The sequence below is a fragment of the Amborella trichopoda genome, chromosome 2, assembly GCF_054954075.1.
Source record: "Amborella trichopoda isolate Santa Cruz 75 chromosome 2, AtrichopodaSantaCruz75HAP2 v2.0, whole genome shotgun sequence".
NCBI classification, from domain to species: domain Eukaryota; kingdom Viridiplantae; phylum Streptophyta; class Magnoliopsida; order Amborellales; family Amborellaceae; genus Amborella; species Amborella trichopoda.
This window is the reverse complement of record NC_142337.1, coordinates 36,759,087-36,776,764: the sequence shown is the minus strand read 5'-3', so window position 1 is coordinate 36,776,764 and position 17,678 is coordinate 36,759,087. Positions and strand designations below refer to the sequence as shown.

At 36.1% G+C, this 17,678-nt stretch overlaps 1 protein-coding gene across 2 annotated transcripts; it reads left to right on the top strand.

The window, feature by feature from the left end:
• The first annotated feature begins 871 nt into the window (after positions 1 to 871).
• Positions 872 to 10,887, top strand: LOC18421464 (homeobox-leucine zipper protein ROC2). 2 transcript variants are annotated; one of them, XM_006826449.4, is made up of 12 exons: positions 872 to 1,706; positions 2,712 to 2,917; positions 3,051 to 3,168; positions 3,320 to 3,508; positions 4,117 to 4,560; positions 4,669 to 4,770; positions 4,936 to 5,142; positions 5,384 to 5,558; positions 5,760 to 6,031; positions 7,974 to 8,069; positions 8,513 to 8,959; positions 10,502 to 10,887. In XM_006826449.4, exons 1-11 carry the CDS (start codon positions 1,689 to 1,691, stop codon positions 8,906 to 8,908), a joined length of 2,223 nt encoding a protein of 740 aa, XP_006826512.2. In that variant the 5' UTR covers positions 872 to 1,688; the 3' UTR covers positions 8,909 to 8,959; positions 10,502 to 10,887. The 2 variants fall into 2 exon arrangements, with proteins under 2 accessions (XP_006826512.2, XP_011628991.1); XM_011630689.3 differs by having other exon boundaries at positions 1,262 to 1,706; positions 2,701 to 2,917.
• The last annotated feature ends 6,791 nt before the right edge of the window (positions 10,888 to 17,678 follow it).

Sequence of the window (17,678 nt, the reverse complement as noted above, 5' to 3'; positions counted from 1 at the left end):
GATAACGTAGTAATAACAATAACTAAAGAAGGATAAAAGCAAAAATCGTATTATGACAACATTTGTGGTAGTAATAACAATACCTAAAGGAAAACAAGAAGGATAAAGGCAACAACAGTAGTCATAAGGAAAACTACTAGAAATAATTAATGTTAAGATATGACTCTCTTAAAGACCCGGTGTGCAAGTAAAAATCCAAGGTTACTCTGTCTCTTATCAAAGGATTAACCAAATGTTAAAATAGAAAATCTTGTGGTGGCAAGAAGAATAGCCTTCAGAAAATGAAAGGATCCAATATTGGAAAAGCACTAAGCAATGTGCATCTTTTGGATTAAGACTCAAATCATCCTAAAACTAATATTAATACAGCTAACCATATGGATAGTGATAATGAAAGTCACATAATAATAGTATCAATATAAACAATGGTAAAAATAAGAAAATCATTATGAACACTATCTCATGCTTTGTGACTATTAAATAATGAAAAAAAAAGAACCAATATTTGTAATAATAATAATTATTATTGGTATTGTTAATATTAATTTTACTAAGATCTCCACCTTAATAACAATATTATTGACCTTATCCAAAAAATAAATAAATTTTTGTTACGATTTTTTTATTTGTTATTATTATTTTATTATATATTATTATTATTATTATTATTAATATTATTATATAATATTATTAATATTGTATATTATTATTATTATTATTATTATTATTATTATTATATAATATTATTAATATTGTATATTATTATTATTATAATTGGTGGTGGTGGTAGTGGTATTTTTATTGTTATTGTTATTTTGATTGGAGTTAGGGTTAGGGTTAGGGCTAGCATTAACTGAAAGCTTGTCACCATGCAAGGCGGGCATGAACGTAATAACGAAGACGCGTCTGCGTGTATCAGAGCATTTATTGAGAGGTTGCAGAAGAGAGAGAGAAGGGAGGGTGGTTTGATTAGGAGGAATCCCAAGCAGCACCACCCCCATCGCAATTACTACACCATATACCCAACGTAAATGCCACTTTTACCGACCCTCTCTCTCTCTCTCTACCCTCCAAGAACTCTCTCTCTCTCTCGCTCTACCCTTGAAGAACTCCCTTCAAATCTTTTGTTTTCGTATGTTTATTTTGTTTGCTCTTTATTAACCAACTCGTAATTCTGGATGAGTAAAACTTAGATGAGAGAGAGAGAGAGAGAGTTTGGTAGCCGTCATTCTATTAACCTCATACCCTTGAGGAAAAATAAACGAGAAAGAGAGAGATGCTCTTTCTCTCTCTCTACTTTGTAATGAGAGAGGCCTTCATTAAATGCAATTGCACCCCCTCTACGCTCTGCAATTACTCCTCCCTGCCACATCTTCTCCACCTGTTCCCCACCTTTCCCCTTCCTCTTCTCCTCTCTCTATCTCTTCTCTCTCTCTCTGTCTCTATAACATAACATCATGGTCAGTCAAATTGGATAAAGGCTGTATACCATTTCATTTATCCGTTTTCATGGCTGCTGGATTAGACCTCTCTCTTTGAGCAGCCCCATAAGACAGCCTCTTCATCACAAAAAGTGGTTTTGCTTTCCGAAAGAGCCTGGTTTTCTTCTCTACTTTTCACTGGAAAAAAGAAAAAGAACCATCTCTGCAAGTCTGGATTCAGGCGTGTTCAAATGGGTTTTCCCGGCCATGAAGACCACTTCATCAGTAAGTAAAAACATGGATGGCTCTTCTCCTACTTCCCTCCCCTTAAACCACCATGTACTTTTACTGGAGTACTCTCTCTCTCTCTCTCTTTCATTCTTTCTCTCTATCACTTTTTTCTATGATCTCTTATCCCTCTTTTGATTTCCATTTATTTATTAATTAAATTTTGCAGATGGGTTTTTGTTTTGTTCATGGGTTTTGTTGTGTGAGATCTGATGACCCACCATTCCATTTCATGGGCGTCAAAAAGTCTTCTCCTTTGTCAAACTCTGAATGTTTGACACTGTCTCGCTATATTCTTGGCCCGTGTTTTGGCACGTTAATTAAAAAAGGAAGGGTAAAGATAAGGGCTCGATTTTAGGGCAACTGATAAATATCACACCGCCGGTTACGCCTTAGTACATGCACACATCTATCTCTCTCTGTATTAGCCCCTTTGGCTTCACCGGAATGTATGTTAATAATTCAGACATAGCAGTTGCAAGAGAAAAATAAGCAAAAACCGAAAAAGTTAGAGAGAAAGAGAGAGGGGTTAGACAGAAAGCTTTTGCAGGTGTTGAGGGAAGACATACCAGCCGGAACCATGATTCCGGCGAGACATGTGCCGGCAGTGATGGGAAGAAACTATTCTGGTTTTGGTTCCTCTGGGCTCTCACTGGGTGAGGTCAACTCCGCTCAAAACCCTAAAATTTTGACAAAAAAAAAAACAGAGAAAAGAGAGAGAAAAAGGAAAAAGAGAAATCAGGCGGATAAAAGACTGAATCTTTCTATTTCTCGTCAAAATATTTTACTCGGTAAAACTTTTCACACCCCAAATAAGGTATCCACTTCGATATGCGCGAAACGCCTATACTATGCTCTTACAGGAATTCAGAGACCCCTCTCTCTCTCTCTTCCCTTCTCTCTCTCTGTCTTGCATTTTATGTTGGGGTGGTTGGTGTGAAGTAGATTGAGAAATAGGGTGTATGTTCGTTCAAATCTAAAGGATCTATAGGTGTATTTCAGCCAAACATGGTGGAGGTGCCGCAGCAGCACGATATGAGCCAGTGTGCAGAGAGTGAGATTGGGAAGATGAGAGAGGATGAATTCGAGAGCAAATCCGGCAGTGAGAACCTCGAAGGGCCCTCCGGAGATGACCAGGATCCTGATAGACGGCCCAGGAAGAAGCGATATCATCGTCATACTCAACACCAGATTCAAGAGATGGAAGCGTAAGTGCAGAATGAGAGAGATGATGAAATCAGAGTCGATTTTCCTCTCAGACATGTAGAGAGAGTGTGTCTACTCATTTCCATGGAAGGAGAGAGAGAAGTAAAATTGATCTGTTTGATTTGAAATTTGCAGTTTCTTCAAGGAGTGCCCTCATCCAGATGACAAGCAGAGGAAAGAGCTTAGCCGAGAATTAGGGCTTGAGCCACTCCAAGTAAAATTTTGGTTCCAAAATAAGCGCACCCAAGTGAAGGTAATTTCTCCCTTTGTGACCACCCCTAAATGGAAAGTATTAAAAATATATAACACCCTAGTTATCCCCTCTCAAAGCGCCAAGTGTTTTTTAACCTTTTTTTGGTAAAAATGTCTGCTAAATTTGGCCCCTAGTGTCTTTGGTGTTTCAGACACAGCACGAGCGCCATGAAAATGCACAGCTCAGAGCAGAGAACGAAAAGCTCAGAACTGAAAATATGAGATACAAAGAGGCCCTCAACAATGCTTCTTGCCCTAACTGTGGTGGCCCTACTGCTCTTGGAGAGATGTCTTTTGATGAACAGCATTTGAGGATTGAGAATGCCCGGCTTCGAGAAGAGGTAGAGAGAGCAACCAGAATTTCCTTCGAAATAACTTCACATTCTTAGAATAATAACAACAAGAATTTCCTTCGAAATAACTTCACATTCTTAGAATAATAACATTGAAAGAACCATCAGCTGAATTTGAAAAGCAATGTCACCACGATGCTCTTTTTCTCTCTTTTTTTTTTTTTTTTTGTAGTTTAATGGGGATGGTTGTCTGACCTGTGGTAGGAATGGAACTCAAGAGACTGTGACTCTTTGCTACCCTAACTACCTAGTCTTAGCCCATTTCTATTAGCCTGTCTCTATATCACCTAGATGCTAACTAAGAGATGATTACAAATTATTGGTCTTATTATCAATTAAGCTGGTCTTTGGAGATTCTTACTACTATTATCTAGGAAAACTATATTTTATACTCGTAGGTAAATAATCGTGTGATCTGTTTCCTTAAAGTTTGCATTAAGGAAATTCCCATACCATTGTTTCTTCCTTGTTTGTCCAACTACATTTGAATCATGAATTCAGTTTGAATGCAAGTACATGATAGATTTTTTATCTCCTCTAAGGAACCCACAAAGTTAAACAGTAACATGAGGTTTTCATTTCTTTTCCATGCACAGATCGACCGAATTTCAGGAATTGCTGCAAAGTATGTTGGAAAACCAATGGTTTCTTATCCACCATTGATGGCACCGTTGTCGAGATCACCATTAGACCTTGGAGTTGGTAATTTTGGTGTTCAACCAAATATGGGTGGAGAAATCTATGGTGGAGGTGACATGGTCGGAAGGTCCATGGTTGGAGCCCCTGAACTCGACAAGCCTATGGTTATAGAGCTTGCAGTTGCAGCGATGGAGGAGCTGATTAGAATGGCACAATTGGGAGAACCGCTATGGATACCTGGAGTTGAAGACCCAACAGAGGTGTTATGTGAAGAGGAGTATATCAGAACGTTCCCTAGAGGCATTGGTCCAAGACCTTTTGGTTTAAAGCTTGAAGCCTCGCGAGAAACTGCAGTCGTCATAATGAACCCGATCAATCTTGTTGACATACTAATGGATGTGGTAATGAGAGTGATTTCTTGGTCAAGTACTTGTTTTTCTCGTTCTTCAAATTCTCTGATTAATAGAAGCTTATTATTTTTTCCCCTCCTCTCTTGTCTCTCACATCAGAATCAATGGTCAAGCGTCTTCTACGGAGTTATCTCTCGAGCATTTACTCTTGATGTATTCTCAACTGGAGTTGCCGGAAATTACAATGGAGCCTTGCAAGTGGTAGCTTTCCTCCTCTTAATTTAGAGGTGTTTAGGGGAAATGGTTGGAAAAGAATATAGAGATTGTCACAAGACTAAATTATCTCCAATTGTCTATTTACACCATGAATGTAAGATTAAGTTGGTGTATCTTTCTTTCCCTAACCATGATTCTTCAATTTCTCAGATGTCCGCTGAATTTCAAGTCCCCACTCCATTAGTTCCAACTCGTGAGAGTTACTTTGTGAGGTACTGTAAGCAACATTCTGATGGGACTTGGGCTGTCGTCGATGTTTCTCTGGACAGTTTGAGGCCGAGCCCCCAGGCCATGCAGCGCTGCCGAAGAAGGCCCTCTGGATGTTTGATACATGAAATGCCGAATGGCTATTCAAAGGTACTGAAGAATCCCATCAATAAGTTGTGCCGACCAACCGTTTGTCTTTTGTTAATACATAATTCTCAGGGCCATTATTCTAATTGTCGTTGCAAATCTATTACTGTAATAGCTGTATCAAATGCTGCTTAAAACTGTAGCTTCTGTTATAGTTTTCCTGTTTACTGTATAATCAATTGCTTTGCTTTATACATTTTTATTATGAGGGTCTTATGGAATACTACTTGTGTTTGTGTAATAGGTTACTTGGGTAGAACATGTCGAAGTTGATGACAGAGCAGTCCATAATATCTATAGGCCTTTGGTTAACTCAGGCCTAGCGTTTGGTGCCAAGAGATGGGTTGCAACCTTAGATAGGCAATGTGAGCGCCTTGCTAGTGTATTGGCTAGCAACATTTCAGCAAGAGACCTAGGAGGTATCATTGTTCCTCTTTCTCTCTCTCCCGCTTTCGATCTATCTATCCATCTATGGAAGTACCATTCTTCCGTTTTCTGGTTTAATTTCACTGGAAGGAATTCCCAATTTAAATTTCACACATCTAGCAACGTATCCTTTGAAATGAAAAAAATCTAAACATTTATTTGAACTTGGCTTGTAACACGTTATTTGTTTCCAGTTATACCTAGTCCAGAAGGGAGGAAGAGCATGCTGAAGCTAGCTGAAAGGATGGTAGTGAGCTTTTGTGCTGGAGTTAGTGCATCTACTGCTCATACATGGACTACATTATCAGGCAGTGGCGCAGAGGATGTGCGTGTTATGACGCGTAAAAGCATAGATGATCCAGGAAGGCCTCCAGGCATAGTTCTTAGTGCTGCAACTTCGTTTTGGCTTCCTGTTCCACCCAAGAGGGTTTTCGACTTCCTTCGTGATGAGAACTCTAGAAGTCAGGTATTCATTCTTTCATTACAAGTAGAAGCTTTTTGCTGAGGCTCTTTATATACCTTCCTGGATTTTTCTTAAAAAATATCCTAAGATCATTCCCTTTCGATTCCTCTACTCTGATGCCTAAACAATTTACTGAAAAACCTCTCTGATTTTCTTTGTAGGTATTTTATGCTACAAACTATTTATCTTTGTTACAAAGAGGTCACAATTGCTACTAGCCATTATATACTAACTTGGATGGCATAGGTTGTATCACAAAGTTCGAGAAATATTTTTTTTTGAACTTTGAGTCTAATCAATGACACACTCATAATTATGCAATTTAAAATCCGGTAGACAGGAGTGATTGTGAACTCCTTGTATTAAAAGTAAATAGTTTCTTTATATACCTTTCCTTTTATTTATATCCAAGTACAAAAAAAAAATATTTGCATCAATCCTTAAAAACCTCTTCGTTTTGTAATCCAAATCTTGATTTTAAAAAGATAATATATTATAGGAAGATAATATGATTTACTTTTTATTTAAATCAAACTTTAAAAAATCATCTTTATCTAATCTTTGTACAAGAGCATTGCTTAATGCATGTGCCATCAGCTAGTTGTATAAAATTCTGCCAAGTCTTATTGAATGGGATCTCTTATAACATGCATTTTCTTTGAATACTTCTACTTTTTTCTCATACTTTTCAGGTTTAAATTGATTTTATAACTGTAATGGTCACATCTAATTTAAAGCATCTAAAAATTACTCTTATTGGCATCCTTTTGCCAGATGTAAAAGATAAATGGATACATCGTATAAGAATGTCACAATTTCTTAAAAACTGAAAAAATTCATTGAGAAATTTTAATAAATGAGTAATATATGTTTGAATTGAAACATTTTGAATTTATCTTTCATCTGTTCTCTCAGCAGGAGATCGTGCAATGCATGTGCTATTAGCTATAGGTCTAGTTGCTAAAAATTCTGGGAGTCCTGTAGAGTTGGATCTCTTGTAACAAACACTTTCCTTGATTTTCTTTACTTTTTTCTCATATTATTTATATGTTTATGTTGATTTTACAAAAGCAGTGTGCCTGGACTTGCACCTTGGCTGAGGCTACTTATTCAGCCGAGTCTAACAAAGGGCCTTTTGGTCCTATAAAATTTTTAAAAAGAATAGAAATAATAAATATGTAGTGAGAGTAATTGAAATCCAAAACAACTTTAAAAGTTAAAACAAGCTTTAAAATGTTGAAAAAATGGATTTAGAGTTTGGCACATTTTAAAAAAAAAATCCAAAAAGAGAAAAATATAAAAATAATGATTATAGCACAAAAAAAAAAAGAAAAAGATGAAGAAAACACTTATCAATCTTTGCCAAATACATCGTAATCATATACAGAGTAATTATAAAACAATCTCACATTTTTTTAAAAAGATTTAGAATTCTTTTGAAATTTGTTTTATAACCCTAGTTCTGTACCCAACTCAAGGAAACTCGGCCTAGCTGAGTACTCACTGAATTTGGCGTGGACTCAGGTAAGTCATGGCACACTGTACAAAAGTAACGGTCACATCCAATTTAAAGAATATGAGGTGTATATTGGTAATATTTTGCCATATGTGAAAGAATACATCTTATAGGAATGTGTATAATTTCCTGAAAACTGAAAATTTTCTTTGAAGAATTTGAATGTCATGAGTAATATCAATATTTTTATTCCTACTGCATGAATCTATGTTATGTAAGCCATGATCACATCTTAATCCGTAATGCTTTCCACCTGCATAAGTAATATATTTATCTTTTTTGTGTATGTGAATGTGTGTATGTACACATGTAGGTGTTTGTCGATGATATCACATGCACCCTACATCACATAATAAATTCTTTTTATCAGTAAATAGTAGAAATATTGATTTTTCTTGCTTTTAACACCACTTTGATACATGTGAACAGTGGGACATTCTTTCAAATGGAGGTGTGGTTCAAGAGATGGCTCACATAGCAAATGGCCCTGATCCAGGCAACTGTGTTTCTCTACTTCGCGTAAATGTATATGTCTCACCTGCAACTTCTCCATGTGTTATGTATTTCGACTTTAATGCATCTATCTTTCCATGTCTTAATGTTCTCAGCACCTTACCTTTAAGTGTTTTTCCCTAAAAATTTCGTTTTTCTTTCCTCAGATTTCAGACAATAGAAATACTGCATGAATTTGTTTTAAAAATGATATAATAAATATTCATTTCGTGATATATCTTTTACTTTTTTTGGGCCTTTCTTTGGATTATATTTTGCTCCAGGAGGGATTTTAAACGATTAGTATCTTATGCATGTCAATTTTGAAAGTATGGGAATCTACATTTTATCCCCATAAAACAAAATTCCCATTAGATGAAGATTGTCCTATTTTCTGATTTGTATAGTCCTTGTTTTCCAATTTACTTTGTAGGAGTTCTGAGCAGAAAATATAATCTCTCTCTCTGAATTGGCAGAGTGCAAACTCGAACCAGAGCAACATGCTGATACTGCAAGAGAGCTGCACCGATTCATCGGGCTCCTACGTAATCTATGCCCCTGTCGACATTGTGGCAATGAACGTGGTACTGAATGGGGGCGACCCCGATTATGTCGCCCTTCTGCCCTCGGGATTCGCAATTCTACCCGACGGAGGACTCCAGCCTCCATCTCCCTCACCTCAATCAGCACCACCAGCTGCAGCAATAGGGGAGGTTGGATTTGGTGGCTCTCTTTTGACGGTGGCCTTTCAAATCCTGGTCGACTCGGCCCCCACTGCTAAGCTCTCTCTCGGATCGGTAGCCACAGTGAATAGCCTCATTGCATGCACCGTTGATAGGATCAAGGCTGCTGTTACATGCGAGAACGCATGATACGGGAAAGGCACCCCTTTAAATCTGGGGGTGTCTTTCTCTCTCACTCAGGTTGGCTTTCTTTTCTGTCTCCCTCTTTCGTTTTAGTTTAATTGAATTGAAGACCTTAACTTATACTTCAATATTAGAAAATGTGCTTTTGTCCCGTTTGATCTACATACCGGTCCAAAATTTTTTCTAAAAATAGAAAATGATCTATTTATTGATGCAATTAGAAAGGTTGGTCAACCCATTTTTTTTTATTAACATCTTTGGATCGAATTTAATTTTTTTGTTGTTTAGGTTTTCACTAGTAGGGCACTTTCTTAAAGCTTGGGGTACTTCCTTAAATATTGGGGTACTGCCCTATGAATGAAAAAACTAAAAAAAAAAAATTTAAATTATAACGTAGGGCAAATTAAAAAAAAAAAAAGAAAGTAGGCTAACCGATATTCTCTGTAATTTCTGCCTATAGCATTTCGTATAAATCACTCTTTCATCTAAACATTTTTTTACCTGTTTCTATAGTTCTCTTTATATAATTTTACTTGAGATTTGCTTAGAATATTGTACGGAGAAACAAATATTGGGATCTACGATTTACAGTTTATATGATCAATAAGTTCCTAATAAGCAAATTTGTTTACCAATAACCAAAGAGATTACAACACTTTAAAATTGAAGTATTAATTTTTTTTTACTGAATCCCCATTTCTTCTTTTGGAATTTTTTTCACTTTTTAACCTCCGATAAAATTTCTATAATGAGAAAGCTAGAACAAAGTGGGGAATAAAGCATGGAAATTTATAATATATATGGATACACCTAGGTGAATTTCTATTGACTACTTGGTTGATCATATTGTTTTCTTTGCATGTGTAACTTTGTTAGCTACTTGTGGTTTAAACATTCAACTTTAAACAATCAAGGATGCAGCTTTAGCACGATAAGCCTTGTCTAAAAATATATACAACAAGTCTATATAAGGTGTCGGCCTTATACTGTGGAACTATGGCACGCCTAAAAAACCCATTGGAAAAGATTGTTTTGATGTTGGAAAAACCCCTCTAATTGATCATCTCCACCTCGAGATGTATGGAAATGGAAAAAAAAGAATTACTAGTCCTAAATGTACTACATTTTGTATCTATTTCCAAGAGTTTATAAGTGTTTTATAGATCTGTTTGATTTGTACTAATTTTAAAGTTTTAAATTACATAGGCAAAAATCATTTTTTATGCCATTTTAAAAATTTCACACACCAAATTTACATGTTCCAACGAAGTTTGGAGGTTTTCCTTTGATTTTTTAGCATTGACACTTTATACAATCCACACACAAAATCTATTTTTATGAAATTTGAAAATAGATTGATAAACAATTGAAAATCTTGAACATTGATGGTGCATGTAATGTATTACATGATGCAATAGTTTTAAAATTTGAGAGCTTTAAATTTTCCAACATCAAAATAATCTGGGCTTTTAAGGTGCCCTTTAATTTTTATAGTATAAGATAAAGGTATATGATTTCATGTGTTAGTGAATAGTCAAACCCCTTTGAGTAATTGTATTGTTTATTGGCTTGTGTAACGTGCGTGCGTTATGTTGGCAGGCGGGAGGGAATTTTCCCAAAACTCAAAGACGGAAGTCAAGAACGCACCGCAGATGCTCCTTGCCACGTGGTGTGTGTTGATTGGTTGTCACATCACCACCAAGCAAGGGTATTGGTTCGGGTATTGACTTTCCCGCTTCTCCTTCCAACTCCCCGCCTTCACTCACAACAAACAAAACAAAACAAGAAAAAGTGAGCAAGGAAAAGGACCCTACTCCTCTTTATCTCCCCCTGTTTTGTTTACCGTGGGGGTGGTGTTTTTAACCTTCTCTATTTCTCTCTCCTCTTTCTCTCTCCCCTCTTTCTCTCTCCTCTCTTTCTCTCTCTATCTAACAATGTGTGCTTTGCACTTGGTTAATGCTTGAAAATTTGTGAATGTTACGTCCTAGGCTCACTTCCTACCAAGTATGGGGCCAGTGTTTGCAAAATCAAATCAGAACGGTTTATCGGACATGTGCTTGGAAGCGGTTTAACTGACCTAATCAGTAAACCGGCTGATTCAACTATTCTAACTGAGTAAGTTTTAGACAGTAAAACAAGTGATGAAAAAATAAAAGAGATACCCAAAAAAGAAAAAAAACTACAAAAATATAAAAAACATATAAAGAATGATTAAAACAAAATACAATCAAATGAAGTTAAAAATTAATGAAAAATATATTTTAACAAATCGATTTTTGAATTAAAGTGAGTATTAATGAAAAAAATAATTTAATCTTTACTATAATGTAAAGAATATTAAAAAATGCATTACAAACTGAATTCTTTATTTTTGAAAATTTATATACATTTTTTAGAATTTTTTCTTCTAAATACCAGTCTATCACTAAAATCACCCAAAAGTGAAGCTGGCCATTGATCGGTTCCGATCTAACCAAGCCATTAGCGGTTAGCGGTCAGATCGCTCGATTTTTCTAACAATGGTAGGGCCCTTTCCCTATTGACCCTCCCAAACAAAACAGTTGATGCTTACGTAGTTGTGCTTTGCAGAAGCACTATGGCTCCCTATTTTCTTATGGGCTATCGGGATTTCAATCAATTGCATTACCATTATTCAATTTCGTATAGCCAATTTCTCTAACAATTTAACCCAGTCCAAGCAGACCTTAGTCCCAAAATATAGAAACTAGAATACTAACGAAATCATGATGAGGGTATTCTGTTAAAATTGAAGGATGTGGTTTGTATAAGGTGCCTTCCTCATTCTATAGAAGTAAGGGCTATTTCGAGATTTTGTCCAGAGAGTAATTCCATCCCCAAAATCGTATGATGGCATGCAAATCTGTTTTTTATCCCTTCTTCAGAAATTTAAAATTTCAAAGTTGGTAGAAATCGAGCTGGTCTATAAACACTTGAAAACAAACAACCCAGATAAATTGTTATAAAATGTACAATTTTTAGGACTTTAAATTCTTAAGTTCAAGATGATTAAATTAGAATACTCTCTTCAAGAGGATTTTTAAGGCTCACCTTATTTCAATAATATAAGGTTCACACGTTTTATAACTTTTTCCAAAATGAAAAACATTAGATGGTATCTTTCACATTATCAAACGGAAGCATTTGTGGTGTTAAAAGTAGTTACACTATGAAGCTCTTTTAATCACATCATAAAAATCAATATCTTCAAGAAAGATTGACAGGGGTGGATTAGGTTCCCACCAAGATATTGGCAATGGATCCTGTTGCACAAAATGACTCTGAAATATATAGAACGAAGTCACAAAATACGATTTTTAGTTTTATTGGCTTGATGATAAGTTCATTACCTTTCACCCCCTTTGTCTAGAACTTACGGTTACAATTCCATTGGTATATATATATATATATATATATATATTTCATACCTATCTCAACTATTTGAGATCAGACACACAAATCATGTTGTCATTCCATTTTATCAAGGGTCACACTCTCAGTCAAGTATGTACATAAATTGCTATATATAAATTCCAGTTTACAACCATATTTAATACCTAAGTACCACACTTATGCTCACAATGGACAACTTAACTCACATGTTCGCTAAATTATTGTGAGATACCTGTTAGGATTTAAGAGCTTTCTTAGATGCAGAAACAGGAAACCTAAAAGTTGGATCCGATCAAGAACATGTATTTATCTACCTAGAAACAAAATAAGTGAGAGTAAAAGAGCTACATCTTAAAACATTAAACACATGCGCCACAAAAATGCAAAGATTTACGTGGTTCATGCATTCACGAGCATGAGAAGTAGAAGTCCACTATACTAGTAAAAGTTACATCACATATTCTGGACACAATGTTACCTCTTTAATCATCGACAAAATCCAACCGAGTAACCCTTTTAGACCCGCTCTCTTGATCGACATCACCCACTGATCTCCTATCTCTATTTCGTTACCAAATCGTTGTCCAACCCATCTCTATTCAATAGCTAAACAACTGTCCAAGAAAAGAACCTTAAGAGCGACCAAGATTTTCTCTCACTAAAAAGAGAAATCTCCCAAATCTCTATGAGAATCGCATCTCTACAATAAACCATCTATCGGTCTACAGGAGGCACTATCGTTGTATTTCTCTCCATTGAAAGCTCTCTTCTTTCTAAGGGGAGGGCTTGCCTCTCATACAAAGGAGACCCGACCACACACTCTCGCTAGAGGAAGCCACATTTCCTATATAGTGATCCAAATAAGGGATACATATTGTTTCTTCTCTTATTATATATACTAGTTGGATTACATATGTTGCACATAGAACAACATGACCATTAATAATATAAATACGTAGTATTAACATGAATCTCTATGCAGATCCTTGTTCAAAGAACTCTTACAAATTGAGTGGTTTCTAGGGTTACGACTCATTTCCTGTTATTACATCGTCGCTACAAAGAATTGAGTGATTTCTAGGGTTACGATCCATTTTCTGTTATTACATAGTCGCTACAAAGAATTGAGTGGTTTCTAGGGTTACGACCTATTTCTTGTTATTGCATAGTCGCTACAAATTTTGAATATGCATAGAACAAGAATTCAGTAAATCCTAAAACATATAAGATATGAGTGCCTTCTAGAGTTATGATCTATTTCCTATTACATAATATCATTATAAATTTTGAAGATATTGTGAATGCGACAAATATGACATGTCTCGAGGCCTAACAAAGTTTGCCAGGTATTTACATGAATATAAATATAATTATTAGAATAGTAATTTTCTAAATTAAGAAAATCTTTTAACATTTTTTTATTGTAGATCAAAACAATTATCATCATAGATAAATATTGCACTACATAACAATGAACATATGTCTTTGATTTTATGGAAGTGCAACATGCATGATGATAATAATAATAAAAAAAAAACATAGCATCTATTCATGGGGGCAATTCCATTGATGTCGATAAACATTACACGACATAAAAATAAACATATGTTATTTGATTTCATGTAAGCACAAAATACACGATAAACAACAAGAAACGAAAAAAAAAAAATAGTATGCATGGATAATGTCAATTCCATTGAGTTTTGGTAGTTTTATTGGTGCATGCATGGACCATTATAAATTAAGTAATTGGTTTGTGGTTTTATCAATAGTTTTCTAAAATATTATTGCAAACAATGAAAAAAGTAAAATTATTTCATTATTTTATTACTACTACTGCTTCATACCTTTAGAGAGGAAAGAAATTACTGTTTTTTGTTCCTTTGATCGAGAAGCTAGTTGAGGATATTAAACAAAATTTAAAAATATACAAAAATCCCAAAAAAAAAGGAAATCTATTATGTTTTCTATATTTATTGAAAACTATTTTTGTACAACTTGGGAATATTTAAAAAACTATAAAAATTTCCAAAAAAATAAAAAAATCTATTTGTAATACATATATTTATATATTTTTTTATCATTTTGGATAATATTAAAAAATACATTGGCCATGAATACTTATTTTTACATTTTTGTAAACATAGACTCTTACTTACTTCAATCTATACCTAAAACATCGCATGCAATGAAAAGCATATTAGATAATTACACTAAAACTAATTAATCATGTGATATGGAGAAAACACTAATAACTAAATTACCTCAAATATTGTTACTAAGGAAAAAGCAAAAGATACGTACCTGATTGAGAGTAAGGAAGACCTATGCAGCAAACAGAAAAAAAGATAACAAAAGATAACAAAAGATAGGAAGAAGCTAATATAGTTTATATGAGAAAATGGCTTGGGTGTGCCTCCTTTAGGGTTTTCTAACTTCTATAATATCAAAACCCTAACTCTCTCTCTCTCTCTCTCTCTCTCTCTATATATATATATATATATATATATATATATATATATATATATATATATATATATATATATATATATATATATATATATATATAGAGAGAGAGAGAATGTATTTAGAGGGGTTATCATGATCTTGGATGGGAATCCCCTTAGATATATATGCATATCTTTCTCTCTCTTGAATTTGAGTTGGGAATAGATACTCATTTTGGGCTGTTCTGGACCATTCTAGGACCAACTTACGGAAGAAAGGTATGTTTTTCACCATTCTAGTGCACACTCAGTGAACCGGTTTCCATTTCTAGAAATTATACTTTGTGAACTCAGGATCATGGGTCATAACTTTTTCGTTTTAACCCCAATCGAGCCCAAATTTTAGAGGGTTCTTCATCTTGTTAATGCACATATTTTGATATATAGCACGGCCTGATATGGTAGAAATCCTAGAGAGAAGTTGCATAAAAAAGCTCATATTGGAAATTTTTGAAAGAAGGAGACCCCTTTGATCAAGTGACCGTATCATGAAGCCCCGACCTCGGATTGTCTTGTAAATGTTGCGACCATGACTTCGAGGGCTTCGATTTGAGGTAAAGATCACATATGAGACCAAAGACACCATATTATGATGTTACAAAATGCTACATTTTCCGATAACCGGAATCCATTTTTTCGGCAACTTCTCCAATTCAAAAAGTGACAATCCGACAACTAAATTGAGCGATTTTTATCACAAAATGACCGTGGCAGCTTCCCCGTCAATTTATGATAAAAGAATCGACCCAAAACATCAAGGAACGGACAAGATCAAACATTCAAGCTTTCAAGTTTATCACTTTTCACTAGATTTCAAGAAGGCTTCGAAACCTTGATTCAATGATCAAATCAAATGTCAAAATGATTGTCTAGTCAAGACTGTCACTTTTAAGACATTATTTTCAATGGAAGGTTGCCGAAAGTGATTGAAAAAGGCCCCCAACGATAATCATAGTCTATGGAGTCTTTTTTAGGACCATCTGATCGTTTCCATAATTTTGGGTGGGGGTCAAATTGCTATTTTTCCCCCAAAACGGGATTCAATTTAAATCCAAGAAAAATGTAATATTGGCCAATTTGTCTTGCTTTTAGTCATCCACCATTGTTTCAAGGGGATGATATATAAGCATCTTATGCTCATTTGAAACTTTTAAGTTCATGGTGTGGGAAAAATTAATGAGAGCCATTGAGCTTGCCCCCTATGGTTTTGATTTTTAACTCTATCTTACTAACCCCAAAGAGATGATAGAAAAAACTTTGCAGATACTCCTCTCCCAAGCTCCACACTTCGAGCGTCCCATTTCCCACTTTGAACTCCCAACACCTAAAACTTCCCAATTCCCACTTCCATACACCATACACCCATACACCATACATACCTATACACCATACCCATACAACAAGCCCAGACCCATCCATACAACAAACCCAGACCCATCCATACACCATACCATACCCATCCATACTCTTTCTCTATCTTCTTTCTCGCTACTTTCTCTCTCTTCTTTCTCTCTCTATTTTGTCTCTACTTTCTTTCTCTACTTTATCTCTCTACTTTCTCTCTCTTGTACATATATTTCACATGCTTTTTCCCTATTTTTGCATGCTCACTCTTGCATAGGAGGCTCTGTTGAGGTTCGTCTGGCTTAGGTCTGTCCCACAGTTCAGCTCATTAAATATCCTCTAGGGTATTCAGACTTCAGTCTGATACCTTTTCTACCACCGGTAATACCTCCTTGAGGAGGGGACACCAGAAGGCTGTCCAAGTTTCTCTATTTGCTTTTTCTCTCTTCTTTCTCTTTTACTTTCTCGTTCTACTTTCTCTCTTCTTTCTCTTTCTACTTTCTCTCTTTACTTTGTCTCTTCTTTCCCTTTTACTTTCTCTCTCTACTTTATCTCTCTACTTTATCTCTCTTCTTTCTCTCTCTTCTTTCTCTTTAATTTCTCTCTCCTCTTTTTTTCTCTCTCTACTTTCTCTCTTCTTTCTCTTTTCTTTCTCTACTTTCTCTCTCCTGGTCAGACAGACAGCTTAACTATCGATTCGGTTCCCTCTCTCTCTCTCTCTCTTTCTCTCTCTCGACCTCGGATCGAGGGCTAAGCTGTCGGTCCCTCCCTCTTTTCTCTTTCATTCTCTCTCTCTTTGGACCTCAGACCAGGGGCTAAGCCGCCAGTCCCTCCCTATTTTCTCTTTCTTCCTCTCTCTATCTCTCTACCTCGACCTCGAACTCGGGGCTAAGCAGCCAGTCCCTCACGGTTCTCACTCTCTCTCTCTCAGTCACAGATCGGGGACTAAGCTATCTGTCCCTCCCTTTTCTCTCTCTCTCGGCCTCAGACCTGACGCTAGGCTATCGGTCCCTCCCTCCTCTCTCTCTCTCTCTATCTTGGATCGGGGGCTAAGCCGTCTCTCTCTCTCTTTGCCTCAGACAGAGCACTAAGCTGTCGGTCCATCTCTCTTCTCTCTCTCTCTCTCAGCCTCGGATCGGGGGTTAAGACGTCGGTCCATCCCTTTTCTCTTCTGCTTCCTCTCTCTATCTCTCTCGACCTCAAACCGAGGGCTAAGCCACCAGTCCCTCCCTCTTCTCTCTTTCTTCATACCTCTCTTTTTCTCCATGTGTCTCTCTTACATGCACTCTCTCTCCCGCACGCTTCCCTCTTTCTTCTTGTGCTCTCGCTCTTCCCCTAACATCTCTCCCCCTCTTCACGTCTCTCTCTCCATACTCTCTCTCCCCCCATCTCATGCACCCTCTCTTTCTCTCCCATGCACGCTCCCCTCATCTCCCATTATTTCTCTCGCTCTTTTCCATAAGCACTCTCTACCATCTCTTATCTTCTTTCTCCCTCCATCTCTCTTATTTCCT